This window comes from Neolamprologus brichardi, chromosome 11, assembly GCF_056152115.1.
Source record: "Neolamprologus brichardi isolate AB-2024 chromosome 11, ASM5615211v1, whole genome shotgun sequence".
Classification (NCBI taxonomy): domain Eukaryota; kingdom Metazoa; phylum Chordata; class Actinopteri; order Cichliformes; family Cichlidae; genus Neolamprologus; species Neolamprologus brichardi.
The window spans coordinates 14,891,276-14,912,748 of record NC_142114.1 but is presented as its reverse complement, the minus strand read 5'-3'; the positions used below and the strand labels follow the sequence as shown (position 1 = coordinate 14,912,748).

Genomic DNA, 21,473 nt, shown 5'->3' with positions numbered 1-21,473 from the left:
GGCTTTGACCCAGTGTGACACATTGATCTTATTTGCTTTTTATTGTATGATGGTCATTTTTACTTGTGTCGTTTTGCACCCTTTAGTTCCATTTTACTGTCCATCCATCCATCCATCCATCCTTGTTTATCGTGCTGGGTGGGCTGTACCCTATCCCAGCTACCAAAGGGTGAGAGGCAGAGTACACCGTGGACAGGTCGACAGTGTGTCGCAGAGCTAACCCAGAGAGACAGACAAACCATTCAGTGTCTTCTTGCTGTGAAGCAACAGTGCTAACCACTGTGCCCATTTTATTTTATTTTATTGTCTTTCTATTTTATTTATTTCTAATACACAGCACTGTGTCAGCCGTTGCTGTTTTAAAGTGCTTTAAAAATAAAGTTGGAAGGGAATTTAACGTCCTAGGTTTTCCTGCTGTAAATGAACTATTTTCTGTGCCTGTCAAGACCTTTGTGAGAGCTCACAGTATTCAATTTAATTCAGTTTTATTTATAAAGCACCAACTCCCAATAACAATAACCTCAGTGTGTTTATACTGTAAGCTATAAACCTACAGTATAATGGTACGACCCTATAGCATTCAGGAGAAAACCCCAACAGTCAGGGAGAAGAAAAGAGAGAGGCAGGACAAAGGACACACTATGGGAGAGAACCAGAGTTTAATAACTACTAATGATTAAATACAGTAGTGGTGACACCAGCTTCCAGTTTTCACAAAAAGACAACATCCGATGACCTCCCCTGTACCCTTAATGTAAAGTTTTCAAACCTACAGAAATGCTCTGTCGACCATTAGAAATGTTTTTTCCACTGGTAGCCCAGGTAAGCTGTACAGGCAGAGATCACCCTCACTGGCTATTGTTTTATTTTGGAAGCAGGCATAAATATGAAATCTGACAGAATCCCCTCAGTTCAGAAAAGAGAAATAAGGATTACCCCAAGTAGGCAAAACCTTGATTGGTCAAGGTTTTATACATGACGACAAAGATTTTATGATCTCTCTTTCTTTAACTGTAGTGTTCTGGTTTAACTGAAGGCTTTTCAGGCTGCTTTTATAATAAGATGATACTAATGACTTATAACAGTCCAGGTGATGAACATATTAACCAGCTTTTCAGCATCACTTTGAGAAAATGCTTTTTTTATTATGTCTTCCACTTACCAGAGGGTCGTACTCCCAGAGCTGGTTGCCTTTGAGGTGATGGCACTTGAGCATCATGACGGGTCCGTTTAGCTTGGACACGTCTAGACACAAGTCATCTGTCCTGATCTCCTTGTTGGCCGTATAGGAGAAAACCTGCAGACATCACACACAGACTTTCTCTCTTTTTGTGCCGAGAATAACTCTGATGTCAACCGTGATCAACATTTACACTTTAATTCATGTGTAGTTACAGCGTTTTGTTATTTCTCTGTTACCTGGTTGCCTCCCATCCCGTGACAGTTGAAAATGCCGACCTTCTCGTTCTCCTTGCGGGCCATGTTGTCCAGACACTGGTTAGTCTCCACATTACGGATCTGAGCCAAACACACAGGAAGCAGGTTCAGTGCTTGAATATACACCCACGCCGTTTGATCCATACAGATTCAAGTGTTGCTTGTGTGAGCGAGTGTACCTCTCCCAGGGAGTAATAATGCCGAGGGATCTGGGAGTCAGGGTAGATGTTCTCCAGGTACCAACTGAAGGGTTTACACTGAAGCTTTTGCCTCAGAGCAGTGCGAGACGTGATGTCACCGTAGTCTACTTTGGTCACACCTGGACGCGCAGACACACACACACAAAAAGGTCAAACAAAACACTGCATGCTGCCATTCCCCCCGTGTGTATAAGCTTTATTTAAACTGTGTTAGGATTGAGCAGAAAAGGCCCACATGCTGATCTGAAGCAGCCAAACGTTCAAAACTTCTAAATCGTTTTTTCTTTTTTTGGAAAAGAACATGAAATAAGTTGTAACACCTGGGCTGAAAATGACCCAACAATGACAACAAACATGTGCCTGATGAAGAGCAATGGAGGTCAATAATCTTTTTCATATAATAACTGATAGTAACTACATCGAAAATGGAGCTAGCACACTGTGGAGGTCCAGTTTCCACTTATGTGTTTTATGCTTACAAATAAAAAAACAAAAACCCTGTAACGCTGAGATGCTACTCATATCATTTTGTTGAGTTATGATTGAATTGTGTTTAGAAACGGTGCAGCCCTTTGGCTTGAATTCAGTGAAGTCTGGCCCGTCTAGCAAGACAGTCCACTTCTTGTTTTTTCAGTACAGTACCTTTACATACTCACTCAGCAGGACGGGACCATGAAATCATGCACTCAATTACTTCAATTATTAGCTTTGTCTTTTAACTTTGGGCCACTATTACAACTATAACTTTCCCTTATATCCGTGCTTTCATGTATCCATTCAGGTTAAAAGCTCATCAAATTGAATCCAGGAGACAGACAGTCTCTCTGCTTTTAAGATTAGGTGTAAAACGTTCTTTTTTGATCAAGCATATAGTTAGGGCTGGACCACTCTGCATTTAATCGTTAGTTATTATTAATCTGTGTCTCTCTTCTGTCCTGTCTTCCTTGCCTAACCCCAACTCGTAACAGATGGCTGCCTCACCCTGAGCCTGGTTCTGCTGCAGGTTTCTTCCTGTTAAATGGAGTTTTCCTTTCCTACTATTGTCAAGTGCTTGCTCATAGGGGCCGTCTGATTGTTGGGGTTTTCTCTCTATTACTGTAGTGTTACAATATAAAGCGCCTTGAGGCCACTGTTGCTGTGATTTGGTGCTATATAAATAAAACTCAATAAAACGGAACTGAATTATAATCTCATTGTTATGCCCGGGAACTGATCTAATTAGGGCTGATGCTTTCATCCAGCTCTGTAAGACCTGTATTATACAACTTGTCAGGTTATTGAAACAAGCGTAAGAAAGACAGAAGAGCGCCCCCTGTCAACAAAACTGAGAGAGGTATAAATGTGTTCCACGAGATGCTTCGCATCTAAAAATATTCTTCATTTCAGTAGCTCTGCTTCTCTTTTGGTTGCTTTTCTGCTGCAAGCTTGTGTGTGTGTGTTCATGCAAGTTAACACATGCTTTGTAGCGTGAAATTACTCCCTGCCTCCCCCCATCCTGCACTGTTGGGTCACCACTGCAATATCACGCAGTCAGCGGGTTAATGGATAGATCACACCTGTCACAGAGATTAACCTCCACACGCGAGCACATACATGAACGCAAACACGCGCACACACAAACACACAAAATGTGGCAAAACTCACCAGGAGAGATGATGTAGAAGAAGTTTTTAAATTCGTCCATCCAAACTTCTGCCAGACGCCGGTTGTTTTTGTTGATGATCTGTCCTGTTCCTCCTGGAAACGTATAGGGCGTCGCCTTTCTGAAGACGTGACCCACGTGAGAGCACGTGACAATCTCTAGCGTCCCGCCACACTGCCAAATCTATGAGAAACAAGCCTTGTCAACACTAATTTAGAGAATAAATTGCATAAATTGGGCGCTGAACGAGCTAAGACAGACCAGTGAACTCAGCTGGGAGATGGATGACGCAGACTGGTCCCGGCTGTGCCAGTCTGAATAAATTTGACTCAACGCCAGACGGGATGACGTCTGATGAAGTCTTAGTCAGGTCAACAATTTATTCAGTGAAGTCAATCTAGAGGTGTAACATCTGTGTGTGTTTTTGAACCCTAGCTGACACTTCTGAATGGAAGAATAAAGTCATGTCAGTTGTCAGTGGGTGTGTTCACTCACTCTGAAAGAGATTTCCAGGTTCTCTCCTCCCCAGATGTCCATGCCTGCGTCATATGTGCCAATCTCCTGGAAATAATCTCTGTCTATGGAGAACAAGCCGCCTGCCATGGTGGGGGTCCTGAACAGAGACATCAGAGAAAAGGTAAATTAGGAGAAAGGCAGGTTAGTGCCACTTAAATCACTGACGGCCGGCTTTTTAAAGGTCATCCAGTATGTACACATTCCATCAGGGTTTTATATTTCACTCCTCTCACTCCCTGTTATTTGCTGATTTCCTGTTTTTTCTCCTCTCTTCGCTGTTGCTGTGACAGTCATGTCAGAGTTAAACGGCCTCGAGGCCTCTTTCCATTTTCCCTCCCGCTTACAGAACGGCTTCCTCCTCTTTAGAGCTCATTCTTCTCCACTGCCTGTTTTCGCTTTTGCTTAAAATCTCTTACAAAAACACAATATGTTGCACACAAACAGACAAACATATCCTGAACGTGCACAGTTTGATGGTGCATGTCCAGCAGTTGGCTAAGAGCGGGAAATAATAAGCAACCCAGAAATGGAAAAACAGTTCATCAAACAGTTCGTAAAATGTGGCTTTATAACAAAAGACAATAACGACGAGGCCAACACAACAGATCTATGTATCCTTTCCTTTTTTCCTGAAGAGATATCAAAGCTTTCTAAATGCCCCAGCTTACAATAAATCACTTGTTTTTACGACACTCAAACACGTCGCAGTAAAACAAAGAAAACCCACTAATTTACAGCAAATCCTGGATTCTAATTAAAGTCATTTATCTAAACAGGGACCGGCCCTTACGTACATAAAAGCGTGGTTCATCATCTCAACATATCACAAGACTGAAATAAACACAAACACTGCCACTGTATAAAGCATCAAAGGCAGATAATACTCAGCTTTGTGTTTGAAGCATACAATATCAAAATGACACATTTAGCAAGTTCAGAGAATTTCTTCAGATCTTTTCTGTTTGTTGTATTTTTTTTAAAGTCCAACAGCGGCAAATACAACCTTCCCAAGTGAGTAGAGACTTCTGCACATTGCCGTAAATTACAAGGTAGATGAGCCCATAATAACTAGCTTAGCTGCTGATTTCCTCCTCTGCTGTCAACATATGCAGCTCCTCAGAGAGTGACAGCAAAAGACCTGCAGTTTGCATCGTCTAATGAAGAGAAATTCCCCCACCAAATGCACAGCTTGAAACCACATCAGCATTATTCGTTACAGTTTTTTTTTCATTCTGCAAACTCCATACGTGCAATAATGTGAAAGTGCTCTGTGGCAGAACAGGGTTTTTATGTAAATCGTGTCATTAGTGGAAATTAATTTTCTGCCCTGACACAACAACCCAGTTTTGTTTTTTAGGCCACTTAAAAGACACCCTAAGGAAAATTTTGTCAAGCAGAACTGAGAAAAACAACTGAAATCGGGGGCGCGGGGTGTTACATAAGCTACATTATGTGTGTGTGACCTTGAATATTGGCATCAAGCATGCTTAGAAACAAGAGCAGGAAAAAGAGATGATAGACAGGCAGAAATAAGCTCTTGATTTTAGTTCCAAGGTCTACAAACAACAAAAAAAGCCCCTCAAAACAAAAAACACAATCTTACATAAACATCTTGCATTGAACAGAAGTGGAAAGTTCACTCTATTCTTTCAGTATTCCTGCCTTGAGAACCTCTTATGATGAACTGCAGCAGCAAACTGAATGGTAACATATACACTGTTGTAGCAGCCATAGAATAAACAGGGATTGAAAAAGATAAAGAGTTCAGGATTTTTGCCTGCTATAGGAAGGCTTAGGCGCAGTGCCTAAGTGTTTCTGATTAAAGAATGTAAAGGCCTTTAGGCGACATATCACAATCAGTGAGTTTTATGCAGAACTGGGCAGCCAGGAGCTCACAGTGTGAGCAGAGGTCCTGTGGCTCCTTCTCTACGTAAAAGCAGGTGTCAGTGTTTAAAACATCTATGAACGGGATGAGACTTAACTATCCTTTGAGTCATGATAAGAAAGACTAAAAAAAAAGAAAAGAAGGTCAGTCTGGTGAAGTTTAATGACAGCAAACTGAGCTTACGTCAACGTGCCAGGCTGCAGTTCAGGTCTCTCTAGTTTTCTTAACTGAATTGGGCAGGGTTTTGGTTGTTTTGGTGTGCATGTGTTTGGTTTCGACCACTGTGCTGTTTCTGTGTCTTTGTGCCTGACAAAAGCGAGTGTGAAATACAGAAATAAACTAGTATCCTGAAACGGTAACCTGTGTTCATCAACTGCAACTTGGAAAAGATAACTGCTTCCTGTGTGTAAACATGTTCATATGCAATTGCACAAAATAAACTTTTGGCTTTAATGCCGCAATATACTATCGTGAACTGCTGGAAGCAGTGATGAGAGCATGGGTAGACTGTGGTCATAAAGGGACGGACATGGTCAGCAACAATACTCATGTAGGCTTTGGTTTTTGATGATTATTAGTTGGTACTAAAGGGAAAACAGTTTGCCAAGAAAACATCTGCCACACTATTACATCACCACCTGCAGCCTGAAATGCTGATATAAGACAGGATAGATCCATGCTTTCATGTTGTTTAGACCAAATTCTGATCCTATCATCAACTGAATGTCATAGCAGAAAGTGAGACTCATTAGACCAGGCAACATTTTTCCAATCTTCCAATCTTGTTTTGGTGAACACAAGCAAACTGTAACCTCAGTTTCCTGTTCCTAGCTGACAGGAGTTGCACCCGGTGTTGTCTTCTGCTGATGCAGCTCATCTGCTTCATTCAGAGATGCTCTTCTGCATACCTTCCAAAAATACCTTAGTCATTTGAGTTACTGTTGCCTTCCTATCAGCTCAAAGCAGTCTCTGTCTATTTTCCTCTGACCTCTGGCAACAACAAGGCACTTTCCCCAGATAATTTCCACTCACTGTCTTCTCTTTTTTGCACTATACTGTGTATACCAGATGGTGGTTTAGGAGATACTCCGTCAAAGTCACTTAAATCACCCTTTCTCCCTATTCTGATGGGGTGTACCAAATTTAGTGGCTTTTGAGAGTACGACTCATTTTCAGGTTGAAAGATGGAGCAAACCGTTTCAAAGGATGGAGGGTTGCAGTAGGAGGACTGTGGTATCAGCTGTGACTGTATGGCAAAAGTAATAGTTTACATGGATCAAAGGGTAAGATTTAAGGGCCTCTCTGCAGAATTTAGTTAGATCAGGACTAGCCCAGGGTCATAGATGTCCTTTGGTAAAATGAAAAGACTTAACTTGAAGCATAGAAACTGCTGTCAGTCTGTTTTATAAGTATGAAAAGGATAATAGCAATGAAATTTAAAGACTCATCTTGCTGTGTGTACCACCCACCTGACAGGCAGCGTGCGGTCTCCTTTGCGTCGGTCCATCTCCCTTTGAGGTACAGGGTACCAGCGGAAGTTGAGCTTCCAGTTGAATCCTCCGTATGTCATGTCAGAGCCTGCCATGTACTCAAAGGTATCATCGCTGATAACGTCGATAATGGGGCACACCACTGTTTTCCTACAGTAAACAGAAACACATCAGAACACAAACACAGTACATCAACCTGCTGTTCATAACCCTGGGTGGACATCAATCAAGGCTAAAAGCTCATCTACAAGATGTGTCACCTCCAGAACCAAAAACAGTCATAAGCCAACTTCTCACCAGCTGTCAGTCATCTCTCATTACACCTTTGTAAACCCTGTGCGTTTTCTCCATGTGCTGGTGTGAGTGTGTGTGTGTATACCTGCTTACGGGTAGCAGTAAACAGAGAATGAGTAATTAAGCGTAAGATAAACACAAGGGCAAGCCACCTGCAGGCTCAACAATACTTTATTGATTTTCTTTTCCAGGCTTGCCAATGGTCTGCGTATCTTTCGTGTTTGTGTGCCTTACCTGTCTTGTTTGATGCGGGCAAGCAGAGGCTCCAGCCATCCTGTTGTGCATTCACAGTGAGCATCCAGAAAGGTTATGACCTGAGAACATGGAGGGAAAACATAAGACAAATCTACAGTGCAAACACAATATGGAGAGCAGTTGCTGTGGATGTCACGTATGTGGACATGCGCACACACCTGGCCAGTGGAGATAGACGCTCCCTTGAGGCGTGCGCGGATGAGCCCGGACCGCTGCTCCATCCTCACGACTCTGACGGGGACTTCCAATTTTCTCACATACCTCTCCAACTGCTGTTTGAGGAAATCTAATAAATGCATATATAAACAGATAAGAATGCAAAACAGGCGCCTACAAAACAAAAGCTGGATTACAAGCTGTTCCTCCAACCCACTCCATTTGTAGCAGCAGGGATCAGAGATAACTGTGTGCTTGCGTGTTTTCTTTCACGTATGTGGCCTTTTCATACGATACCTCTTGTACCCGCTAGGAGCTTCTCCATCAGCTTGAACACAAGTGCAAACATAAACACACAATCCGTGACCTGCACCATCTAACCTGAGGTCTCGTAAGGTTGCTTCTGCTGGTGGTAGTTGGTTGGGGTGGGGGGGTAGGTGGGGGATTGAGGGTAATAACAGAGTGTAATCCCTGCGTCTGGCAAATTAAAGACCTAATCTCCCCCAAACAGGGATTAACAGTACTGCACAGGGTGGAGTGGCACACACAGCCCTCATACATGCACTGACTATCTCTTGGGCACCAGTACAGGCACATACACACATGTGCAAAAACATCTACCTACGCAGAATCCAGCAAAAATCATAGCTCTAAAAAATAGGCTAAGCCTCAAACTAGAGAGAGACTGAAGGAATTATCTGCAGTGAGTGTTACTGTGCGTGTGTGTAAGTGTGTGAGTTTACCTCTCTCGCTGGCATCATCCACCAGAACAATCTCCTCCAGCAGTGTGTGTGGAGAGCGGTCAATCACGGAGTGGACGGTTCGCAGCAGCGTGGTCCACGCCTCGTTGTGAAATACAATCACAACGCTGGTGCGAGGAAGATTATCGGGGTATAACTTGTTCTTGCACCTAAAGCGAGTAATCAAAAACATGGTAAAATAATCAAAAGGGTCAACTCCATGCTGCAAGAATACAAGAATATTTACAAGCATATTTCTACATAAATAAATATTTGGTTGCAAGTTTGGTCTGCTACCCATATGAATTAAAGCAGAAAGAAAAACTTAGAAGGCCCAGAGACATGCTATTAACTAACTGCATCTCTCAAAGAGATGCCACAACAGAACTGGTCCAGAAGACATACAGTAGAACTGACGTGATATTAAAGCCAGAATCTTGTACACAGAATATATGATATCAACCTGAACCTTTCCATCTACTTCTGGATCAACAGATATGATTCAAAAAGCAACTCCTTAATTTTTTTTTAGATGTAGACTCTTGGTCTGAAAAGTGAAGTCAGAAATGCAGAAGTTAAATAAACCTAATGGACAAATGGGGGCGGTTCCAAAAAGAAGTCTATTAGAGAATAGAAAATAGATTGTCTCACGTTGTTTAATACTTCATTAAACATGCTCCTCATGAGTTAATGGTCTAAGCCAAATGTTTAAAGTGACGGTCAAACAAGCATGATGTTATTTTATATTCGTCTGGCCCATTTAGGGATCTACGCTCCTACTGTTACCTAAGGCCACAGGCAGTGGGTAGTGACTGAGAGAATGAGACTCCAGATAGAAGACGCAGAAACGAGCTCAAATGGTGTCTGTTCGGGAGGTGCTCAGAGTAGAACGCTCAACCCAAAACAGAAGAAAGCAAAACTAATGAACGATGTCAGAGTAGCTTGGTACATCATTTATTTACAGTATTCTAAAAGACTTTGTTTGGAACTGGTTAGAAAAAGGTTGATACAATGTATAACAATTTGTATCTATAAAACAGACTTGGCATTATTTCAGAGATTGAATTATATTTTAAATTAGTTATTAATCTACAGTCTGCTTATTTTAATTAGTTCTAAATTTCAAAAATCTTCAATGTCACCAAATGCTTTGTGTGTCGAATGATACAAAGTTGCTTAGACAAGGCAAGCTCATTCAAGAGTAGATAACTGCACAGCACAAATGATGAAACAGCTGAAGATACAACATGAAGCAGAAACAACAAAAAATACAAAGGAGCAAAAAGAAAAGGTGTGCGAGATGCATCAAAAACTAAAAGCAGACAAGGCTTCAAAAAAGGCAACAATACAGGCAGTAAGTGAAAATGCAGACTTGATTTTAAACAAACATGAACTTGCAGAGACTGAACAAAGAAAGGAAAAAGAAAAATCCTAGGAGACACATAACAATCCGGGCTCTGTGCGACTGTGAGAGCTGCAGCTACATCGACTTTATATAAGAATAAAAAAAAAACCAAAACTAAGCCACATTAGACAGTCCTAAAATCACTCAGATCATCATTTTGCTCCTTGTGAAAAATCATCGTAATCAACTTCAAAGAAAACTGAGGGTGAATAATAAACGAGTATCCGAGCGTAAATCCCCAGATTTAGACCGAGAAAGACAGAATTAGTGGGTCATCATGATCACACTTGATTAGTGATATTAATTAGAGTGTGAGTCATTTTCGTTGCAGTGTTGAGTGCACACATCAAACTCTCTTACTGAGAGACAGTGAAGGATGGAGTTGTCTAACACAGGACAACAGGCACAAGACAACAAATATTAGCGCAGTGAAGATAGTTAGTCACATCTTTTTAAATAGCTCTCCACAGTATTTCCAGAGAAACACTACATTTTAAATGGTCAAATTGTCAGGTATACACTCGTTAGGCGAGGTGTCCAGCTTATTTCTGTTCATGGCTGGGCCTCACACATACGCAGTTTGATCTTAACAGCGCTGGATCAGTAAAAGCATTGCATAATACCCAATTTATATATATATATATATATATATATATATATATATATATATATATATATATATATATATATATATATATATATATATATATATATATATATATATACAGTGGGGCAAAAAAGTATTTAGTCAGCCACCGATTGTGCAAGTTCCCCCACTTAAAATGATGACAGAGGTCAGTAATTTGCACCAGAGGTACACTTCAACTGTGAGAGACAGAATGTGAAAAAAAAATCCATGAATTCACATGGTAGGATTTGTAAAGAATTTATTCGTAAATCAGGGTGGAAAATAAGTATTTGGTCACCTCAAACAAGGAAAATCCCTGGCTCTCACAGACCTGTAACGTCTTCTGTAAGAAGCTTTTCTGTCCCCCACTCGTTACCTGTATGAATGGCACCTGTTTGACCTCATCATCTGTATAAAAGACACCTGTCCACAGCCTCAACCAGTCAGACTCCAAACTCCGCCATGGCCAAGACCAAAGAGCTTTCGAAGGACACCAGGAAAAGAATTGTAGACCTGCACCAGACTGGGAAGAGTGAATCTACAATAGGCAAGCAGCTTGGTGTGAAAAAATCAACTGTGGGAGCAATCATCAGAAAATGGAAGACATACAAGACCACTGATAATCTCCCTCGATCTGGGGCTCCACGCAAGATCTCATCCCGTGGGGTCAAAATGATCATGAGAACGGTGAGCAAAGATCCCAGAACCACACGGGGGGACCTGGTGAATGACCTGCAGAGAGCTGGGACCAAAGTAACAAAGGTCACCATCAGTAACACACTACAACGGCAGGGAATCAAATCCCGCAGTGCCAGACGTGTTCCGCTGCTGAAGCCAGTGCATGTCGAGGCCCGTCTGAAGTTTGCCAGAGAGCACATGGATGATACAGCAGAGGATTGGGAGAATGTCATGTGGTCAGATGAAACCAAAGTAGAACTTTTTGCTATAAACTCAACTCGTCGTGTTTGGAGGAAGAAGAATACTGAGTTGCATCCCAAGAACACCATACCTACTGTGAAGCATGGGGGTGGAAACATCATGCTATGGGGCTGTTTTTCTGCCAAGGGGACAGGACGACTGATCCGTGTTAAGGACAGAATGAATGGGGCCAAGTATCGTGAGATTTTGAGCCAAAACCTCCTTCCATCAGTGAGAACTTTGAAGATGAAACGAGGCTGGGTCTTCCAACATGACAATGATCCAAAACACACCGCCCGGGCAACAAAGGAGTGGCTCCGTAAGAAGCATTTGAAAGTCCTGGAGTGGCCTAGCCAGTCTCCAGACCTCAACCCCATAGAAAATCTGTGGCGGGAGTTGAAAGTCCGTGTTGCTCGGCGACAGCCCCAAAACATCACTGCTCTTGAGAAGATCTGCATGGAGGAATGGGCCAAAATACCAGCTACTGTGTGTGCAAACCTGGTAAAGACCTATAGTAAACGTTTGACCTCTGTTATTGCCAACAAAGGTTATGTTACAAAGTATTGAGTTGTATTTTTGTTATTGACCAAATACTTATTTTCCACCCTGATTTACGAATAAATTCTTTACAAATCCTACCATGTGAATTCATGGATTTTTTTTTCACATTCTGTCTCTCACAGTTGAAGTGTACCTCTGGTGCAAATTACTGACCTCTGTCATCATTTTAAGTGGGGGAACTTCCACAATCGGTGGCTGACTAAATACTTTTTTGCCCCACTGTATATATATATATATATATATATATATATATATATATATATATACATACACACACACACCTCCAGATTAGCCCCTTTCTTTTAGTGCAAAAAAGTCCAAACATATTTTGAAAAGGCTCACACTTAATGAACCATCCAGCTATAAAACAGATGATTCACGTTCAGTCAGTCCGCTGTCATTACAAAGAAACGCTCCTGTCGTAAATCAAAATAATGTGTGGGCACAGCTCCTTCGCTGAAGCATCCCGCTTCAGTGCGGCATGGCAGGCCATAGGTAATGTCTTTGTCAGGCTGTAAAACTGATGATGATTCAGACCTCTGGCTCCAATTAAATTAACAGTTCAGACAATCTCCCTCAAGACTTGATCCGTTTCTAATGATTTATGACAAAATACTTCCTGGTGCAAAACAATAAAAAGTTATTCTCTTCTTATCTGCAATTTCCAGTTCGCAAAGCAATCCAGTCCCCTGGATTGGACCTTTTGTCGGCTCAGTTTTGGCCTGTATGTCTGACGCTTTAGGATTTAGGCACGAAGTTTGCACAGTTTAAATAAATCTGACAATTTCAAGGTTGATTTCAGTTCAGTATGAAAATCAGCCTTCCGATGTCTTCTTGTCAGCCTTCTTGCTCGATGTAGCTACTCCAACACTATGTCTCTTCACTGTAGCTGCCTTTATTTGCTCATAACGTTTTATTGCACTAGCTGTAAAGCAGCACAGATACCCGCTCCTACAAATAAATGTTTAAAATGAATTTCCAGAAATTCTTTCACTATGTTTTAGGTTGCCTTGAGTTTATAAAAACCATCAAAAACAGTTTAGGGGTCACATTAAAACTCCTTACTGCTGGCCTTGACTGCTTTACTTCAGTGTTACACAGACTACAGTAAATGCTGCATAGAGGACTACCTATTCATACTACATACAATATTCTTTTTTTTAATTAAGTAATTTCTTTACAGGTTTATGTTTACCAAAATTAAGCAACATGTTCCACTAAAATCCCTGTGAATAACATATATTAAGTATGGGTTGGTAGAGTTAGAGCAGACAGAATCATCTGTACACACATCTGTAGGTCAAGCAAAAATCGTAGCCTGCCATGACACCTGCATGCAAGCCCGATATAAAACTGTCTCACAGTCTAAGTGTTTTCTAAGTGTTGGAGGACGAAACTGAAAGCAGCCCGACATCCTTCCTCTAACAAATTCAGCTCTTACAAGAGCCAAATGGAATCGGATCTGATTTCCTCCATCTTCATAACTCCCCCTCCTGCTTGTGATCATCCTGAGCGCCGGAATGCTTCCTCACTCTCTCTGCGGTTGATTCTGACTCAAGGAATGCAAGAGCGACAGAGAAGACGAGGTCAAGAGTGTATTCTCTCCTGCAGCTGCCCGTGGAGCACGTTAAAAACACAAAGTAATTCTCAGTGTTTGGGGTGTGCATGTTCGTATGCTCGAAAATAGTGAGGTCGATGAGCACACACGATGATTCACTGTAAAAACAGAGACAGCCTTTGAGTCTTTTAATGTTTTTCTAAGGCGGCTCATTATTTCTTGCTCACATGAAAAAAACATGACTGAAGGCATGATCTTTGGTGTGTAGCAGAGGAAAAAGAAGACCGTGTGTCTATACACAGCCAGTTACAAACATGTTTATTTGTATTAGCATTTTTTTTAAAAGAGCAATTGTAGGGAGCCCTGTGCACTCGAACAGTCAGGGTGGCGGAGCAACATTTGGCAACGGCAAAGCAAGCTAATGAGTTACAGGCTGCGTCTTCAAGCAGGGAATTGTGGGGATATTTAAACATGGGCGTGCGCACTGGCTTTAATTAAACAGCATTATTGTTGCAACATTACACACACACACACACCAATAAAAGTCTGCATTCTCAAAAAACAACAAAAACAACAATGTAGTCATCACCAAAAAAAAAAAAGCTTTTCTGAAAGGTGTGGTCATGGAAAGTATTTTCACATACTGTAAATCCACCCAGACACATATAGAATTACACACACACACGCACACACACACAGGCGTGACCGTAACGTCAGAAAGTAGCGATCTTCGGCCGGGGCGTGTGGATGTCATAAGGCCTGCATTCTAATTGGCTGCTGCACAAAAAAGATCCAGATCATTTCCTTGGCCGACTAGATGGTGCCCTTTAGAGTGACCTGACAAAATATAAAGCTCATCAAATTAAATTTCTTGCACAAGTTTGTTAAAGTCCAAGACAAGAAAATGGTCAAAACTCTGCCAAGACTGCATGTTACATTCAAAATGCCTGACTTCCTGTTGGGCATAAGGTATGGCTCAAAACTCCAGGCTTTTTGTCTATCTTAAGAGAAAACAACAGAAATGCAGATTAAATATGGTGCTGGGGTGGCTTCACTGAAATATTGTAGGTGGCACAAAACAGCCATTTTGCCACACTGACGTGCAAAAGCCATTAAATATAAACTGCACGAAAGGTGATTCATGGAGAATTTCCATGGCCCTAGGGTGGACTGCCATAATCTTCACACTAAAGCATAATCAAGGCTTTAAGCGCCTTGATGTAACTGTTGTGATTTGGTGCTGTGGAAATACAGCTGAGCTGAACTGAAGGCTTGAAGTTTACTCGCAGAACCTTTCAGGTGAATATGGTGAACTTGTGAGGAGTTCATCAAAGTAAAATTGACATTTCCTGTTCCCACTAGCTGGTGCTCAAAATATCATTGACTATTGGGATATAGATGTCTGAATCTTATTAAGTGTCAAGTTTGGAACAGACTGAACAAGGCCTATTTCAGTTATACTATTTTGGCTCCTCGTGGCAGCACATCAAAGTTTGGAATGCCACCAGCGGATCCACCATTTAATAAAAACTCACAGCCCTCATAATAATGTAACATCAACTCTTTGAGGGTTAACTGGTCAAAATTTAGTGCGCTGATCCTGCCTCGATCAGAGTGTAAAACATGTTAAATACTGTCATATATGAACTCTTATAAATCACGTCAAGCTTGGGGCTAGTTGGACAATTTATGTGTGAATTACACATTAAAATTTAATGCTGAATGACTAAAACTCGCCACTGCGTCACGGACACGACAATCAAAAGAAAGTCAAAAGCTTCACAATGTAGCATGACCAAAGTCTTTAGTTCAAGACTGATCAAATATGAAGATGATTACATTAAACTATGAGGAGTTTATTTAAGTAAAATCCCCAGATTCATTTGACAGAAACATAATAATGCAACAAATTAATTACAATATGGCCTTCGCACTGTCAGTGCTCGGGCCTTAATAAACCATAAGTGAGTTTTTTCCCCCCTTTAAAGTATCAGCTAATGACAACCTCATTTTGATGAATTCAGCCAGTTTCCCTAAACTTGCTGATCCACACACAAATACGCAGTGAAATAGACACAAATACATGCACTCCTACACACACGCAGCCACACGTTCTCTTGCACGATATTGACTCCGTCTTATCTACTAATTGGAAAAGCAGATAGACGGGGGGAAGGCTGAGTGAAAACACACCTAGTAATCAACTCTCGCTCAAAGACTAAAACCCATTTCACGGATCAAGGTCCTCTTACTCTCCTGCCTGTCTACTGTGCATGTGCCCCTTCCTGTCACTGTTACGCCTCTCAGTCAGTCTTACTCTCCATCGCTCCAAAAACCTTCATTTCTGATGCATGTTCCTCTACTGAAGCAAAAAAAAAAAAAAAAGATGAGGGGGCTGCTTTCCACCTCCCTGAGCCAACCTTGACATATCTTTTCAGCTGTTGGCTGGATGCACATCGTCTGCCTGTCTGAAGACTGAACAACCTTCAACCTAAAACCACTTGCACTCACACACAGACACAGTCAACATTGAAATTCTGCTCACATGATATATGAATTACACACATAACGTATATTATAAAAGTGTTGTTGAAAAAAACATTACATCACTAAAATGATGCTTTAGCTGTTGTGACAGGGTTTAGGATTTATTTATGGGCAGCAATTGTGTAAATATGACTGCCCACAGTCACCACATGTTCATTCATGAGTTTACAGAAACCTTGCAGAATAAAGGTGCTCAGAATGGTGCTTTCATTCACTGATTGCAATATTAAGACACAATTACTGTTGGGTTGGCTACGTCAAGCAGTTTTACAACACATATAATAAACACAAGCACGGCCCTGCTTTACTTCTTTGTGACTGTGAGCAATCAGACAAAAATCCCTGTGCTGATGTGCTAATGAAAACTGTTCTGGTAGCACTTTATCATCAGCTGGATTTAACAGCAGCCTTGAATGAATGAATCGCTCTAAAACCACATGCAGTCACAAAAAGAACATTTTCACAGGTATTCACATGCAATCCTGTGAAGAACTAGGTACACCCTCACTGCTTCCATAGGAATTAAGAGTGTAAATAGCAGATAGGTGCACTTGATTAACTGATCATCAGCAAGTGTGAGCACCTCGAGTTGCTGGTCTGGAGCATTCAGGTATGTACAATGTTCCCAGGACTGGATGTCCCAGCCAATTCACCCCAAGGTCAAACTGTGCCAGTGCTCAGAGAAACTGGCAAAAACCCAAGAGTTTCATCTCAGACTCTTCAGGCCTCAGTTAGCATACTGCATGTTAAAGTTCATGACAGCACGATTACTAAAAGACTAAATAAGTATGGCTTTTTGGGCAAAATTCCCAGGAGAAAGCTGCTTCTCTTTAAAGGGAACATTGCAGCATGGCTTAATTTTGCAAAGTTGCATCTGAGGGAAAACGCCCACACAATTGTTTTGGAACAATATCTTTTCAACAGGCAAACCAAATGAGGAGATGTTTGACCATAATGGTCACGTTATGTTGTTGAAAACCAAACAGAGCACATCAGCAACTATTAGCACAGCTGGGCTTGTTTTGCTTTAACCGACCTGGGCACCTTGCAGTCATTGAGTAACCTAGAGTTAAATGTGAGGACATCTGTGTGATAGATAAAGCTTGTCCCAAATTGGGTCAGACTAAAGGACAATGATGAACAAATCTACAATAGAGCAGCATTAAAAAAAGGATCAAGGTGCTGAAATGATCCAGTCAGAGTCCAGACCTCAACCTGACTGAAATGCAGTGGTGGGGCCTTAAGACAGCTGTGAAAAAACCCTCACAAACATCAATGAACTGAAGCAACATTGTGGGCAATAATTCTTCATCACTGATGTGAGAAACATATACAGTCATAGAAAAACTGATTACTTCCAGTTACTACAACTAAAGGTGGTCCCATAAGCCATTTAATCACAGAGCCCTGTGTAAACTTCCCGTTTCACATGACCGTATCTACTGTCATGAAATCCTGCACACTGATTCTCACCAGAGCTCAACTGGCAGTTTTGAAACCAACACAAATGGTGCTCAGCAGAGTTTGTTTTAACACAGTGTAAAAGCTCTCCAAAAACATTTGTCTTTTAAATGTTTTTCTCCATGAAAACCATTCTCAAATGATTTTCAAAAAGGAAAAACAGAAGCTGGTTGAAACTGGAAAAATAATAATAATATGAATTGTGGGAAGCTTTGTGAACACCACAAAAAAACCCCAAACAAAACACAAACATTACATCTTTGGAAAACATTCTGCTGTCAGTGTTGGTGACACTGGATAGATTTGACATGTATAATTTCCTGTTATTAATATTAACATATAATGATTTATGTTTATACTTACTACACAACATAACACAAAGAGGATATTTAGGCCATGCTTCATACAATATGAATACCGAATTAGGAACTCCTGACTGTTTTTCAGGAAGTTCAAATTCCCTCGAGATCTTTGAGGGCACCACACCCTCTCTGCTCTCCGAGTATCAAAGTTTAATAACTTCCTAACAAATACTCAGAGGTGCTTCTAACCTACATTTATTTTTGCATGTTATCCCATTTTAAGATATGACATTTTTACTAGACATTTCTTTAAATCTCCTATCTAAAGTTTTTCTAATTTTGCTATACTGTATAGGTGATGCCATTTAAAAATAATAACACTAATAAAAGATGTATTATTGTTATTATCATGACAAAACACAGGATTTGTTGCTGGGAGAGGCAGCTCACCCTTCTAGGCGGACGTCAGGCAGCGAACGATTGAGAGCAATCATCTCCGAGGCCATGAGGTTGAACTGGTTGATCTTAAACATTTCCTTCATTTTCTCCTGCTGCTCTTTAGGGATCACCACAGGTTTCCCTCCTTCACCAGGCCCATCTCGCGGTCTGGACATGGTGTCTACAGAGGATACATATTCAGCTTTTCAAACTTGATGCTTGACAGTGCCATAAAAATGTGTCTGTGTATGGGTTTGTGTGGTGATACACCCTCACCGTCTCTCCCGGGCAGTCCTCTCGGCTTCTTATCATCACACTTGTTGCACTCGCTGAAGTAGAGCAGAATGAACATGTCCAGCATCACCCAGACCAGAGAAGTGGCCAAAACCACCTTACAGTAGGCGAACCTCCGCATCCTGAAAATGTAGAGTGAGAAGAGGGAGGTAGTTACCATCAGAGGGTTTCTTTGAAAGCATGGTAGAGGAGGCAACTCTTCTCATATCTTTCCCACCTTTCTACTCAGTCCACTCAGCGTTTGGCCTTCCTACAGCTCTGAGCCTCAGAGTGCTGGAAACACTTCTACCTGTCCATCAGTCTGCCTGACTCCTGTCTCCTATCTGTCAAGCTTTATATCAGGGCCCCTCTAAGTGGTCATCTCTACACTCAGTGAGATTCTCAAAATGACGGACTCCTGTCTTACTGGAGAAACAAAGCAATAAATCTATAAGGGTGGTTAACTAAGAACAATGAATGTTTATAATTGTTTATAGAGTAGATTTTGTTTTTTTTAAAGGCAGTGGTTCCAGAATGGGGCTGCCAAAGAACATCAGTGTACTACGTCCAAGTGTTCCTTGGGATTTTGTGACAACCATACATAAATATTGCATTACACAACTGCACAAAGACAAACAAATTTTTAATTTCCTGTGTGTTGACAAATTCTATCCACTAAAAAATAAACTAAAAAACAAAATCCCAGAAAAGTCTGTTTGTACAGTTTCTAGATGGTGCATATTACAAATATTTGACACAAATAAAACCTATGATTGAGTCAGGACTGACAGCAAGGGGGGGGGGGGGGGGGGGATTTATTTTTATGGCAAGCTAGCCACAACTAACCAATGCCAAGGACCCCACAGCTAAACAAAAGGGAAAAATGAAAACTGCATGTAGATGGTGTCCTGTAAGCTGGCCATCTTATAGCTTCATTGTGTCAACCCCCTGCCCTCTGGCCTGCGTGCGTCATCTGTTAGAAGAAGATGGCTAAGGTTGACATGCCAAGCAAGTTAAGGAGGCACTTGGAAACCAAATATCCCTTTTGAGAGTCGCTTGGCACGCTTCAAAAAGAGAGCTGGATTTGAACCAAAGGAAGCTAAACTGTTTGTTGGATTGCAGGAACGTGTCTGATAAGGTGTTGGAGGCAAGTTGCATTCCAGAGGACCTTGTGACACATTCTTTTAGAATATTACAGGTGTTGTATGGTAGGTCCAGGTGGTGTAAAAAAAAAAGCAATCACAAGAAGAACTGATGACATCTCAGATGACACTCAGAGGCTGTTATACAGGTGTGACTTGAAAATCGGTCTTGCCCTTTGGGCACAAAAAGTTTAAAAACCAATGTTTTACGATATCTAAACAACACTCTAACTACTGTCCAGTTCTACACAACAACCATCTAGTATATCAGTATTCCCAAATACCCTGCAGGATATGAGCCAATCTACCCTTTGTACATTTAACATACCAAATCCCTGTGTGCTAAAGTGCAGTCAGACACCCACTCAAAGGTAAGCACAAACACACACACACAAACACACACACACAGCAGAGAGGGGAGCTATGATAGTAATTGCTTTTCGTTGGCAGGCAGCAAGAGACAAGACACAGCCACATTAAAATTCCACTGCTCCCCTTTCCTTCTCTCCTTCAGCACCATCTCCCCTCTCTTTGGCTGATTCTCTGCCTCAATGATCCCTCAGGTTGCAGCAGCACAAGCAGAAGGGAGAAAATTAATTTGGCCACGGTGATTTCTCTCGTGCCCCCGGGAGAAAAAAAACGGTGTTTGTGCACAGCTAGCTTAGCTTAGCTTAGTTTAGGTTTGCTTAGCAGCCAGGGAAATAAGAGAACTGCAGAACAGCGTTTCTAAATTCCACCTGATAGGATTCTGGAAGCACAAAGTGCCGTGTACAGCAGAAAACAAGAGGGAAGATTTAACTGTTTGTCTTTCCTCAGACTTCTGTTCCTGTGAGTCAAGTAGTTTTAGTGTTCAGGTTAGAGCTGTAATGTCCGTATATGATGTGCATATATGTAGTCCAGGGATGGGATTCGAGAACTAGAATATCTAATCTATCAGATGCAGCTGCAGAGTAAGAAATTATGGCATCAGACTCAGAGCAGTGCACACATGAAAGCCGTTTTTATCCTGCTTCTGTTTCAAATAATAAAACATCTGTGAGCCTTTTCCTCACACAGAAAATTGATCAAGAATCAATAAGCAAATAGATAAAGAATAAGGCCTATTAGCAGAATCAATAATGACACTGGTATTGATGAAATCTTATCAATAATCATCACTAATGTACTCTCCAGCAGAGTTGGGCAAATTACTGTTCTCGGATTAAAAGCTGACTCAACTTGGAGGCGTAAATTTAAAAAGGTCTTGTCAGCTTGTCTTGTACTTCACAGCATTTTGTAACTTTGCAAGATTTTATCTCTCAGGTTCACACACAAAAGAAAAATAAATTGGTGCAGGGCATCCACCCACCAGCACATACACGCTTAACTGTGATCTCTCACCCCCTGGGGAGAGAAAAAGAATTCAATAAAATCTATTGAACTGCTGCACCACAACTTTTGACAAGGTTAAAATGTAACATGTTACATCAGTTTATACGTTCCCACTTAGCCACTCGACCAGTTTCAGTTTGAGTAAGGTATAAAAGAAAACAAAGCACTTATTGCAAACCACCTCATATCAGCCTTTAGCAACATTTCCTGACCATCACTTCTGCAGCTCTGTTAGATAACATCAGACACACAAA

General features: G+C 41.3%; 1 protein-coding gene across 2 annotated transcripts in view; it reads right to left on the bottom strand.

The window, feature by feature from the left end:
* The window catches only part of galnt1 (UDP-N-acetyl-alpha-D-galactosamine:polypeptide N-acetylgalactosaminyltransferase 1), a 53,011-nt gene that overhangs the window by 3,598 nt on the left and 27,940 nt on the right, over positions 1-21,473 (bottom strand). For both annotated transcript variants that reach the window (XM_006801337.3, XM_087848171.1), the window contains exons 3-13: positions 18,710-18,849; positions 18,446-18,614; positions 8,619-8,785; positions 7,878-8,005; positions 7,699-7,778; positions 7,150-7,320; positions 3,775-3,892; positions 3,282-3,462; positions 1,617-1,756; positions 1,420-1,518; positions 1,163-1,297 (exon numbers count right to left, since the gene is read on the bottom strand). In XM_006801337.3, the coding sequence (XP_006801400.1) occupies positions 1,163-1,297; positions 1,420-1,518; positions 1,617-1,756; positions 3,282-3,462; positions 3,775-3,892; positions 7,150-7,320; positions 7,699-7,778; positions 7,878-8,005; positions 8,619-8,785; positions 18,446-18,614; positions 18,710-18,848 (1,527 nt within the window). In that variant the 5' untranslated portion in view covers position 18,849. The remainder of the gene's footprint in view (positions 1-1,162; positions 1,298-1,419; positions 1,519-1,616; positions 1,757-3,281; positions 3,463-3,774; positions 3,893-7,149; positions 7,321-7,698; positions 7,779-7,877; positions 8,006-8,618; positions 8,786-18,445; positions 18,615-18,709; positions 18,850-21,473) is intronic.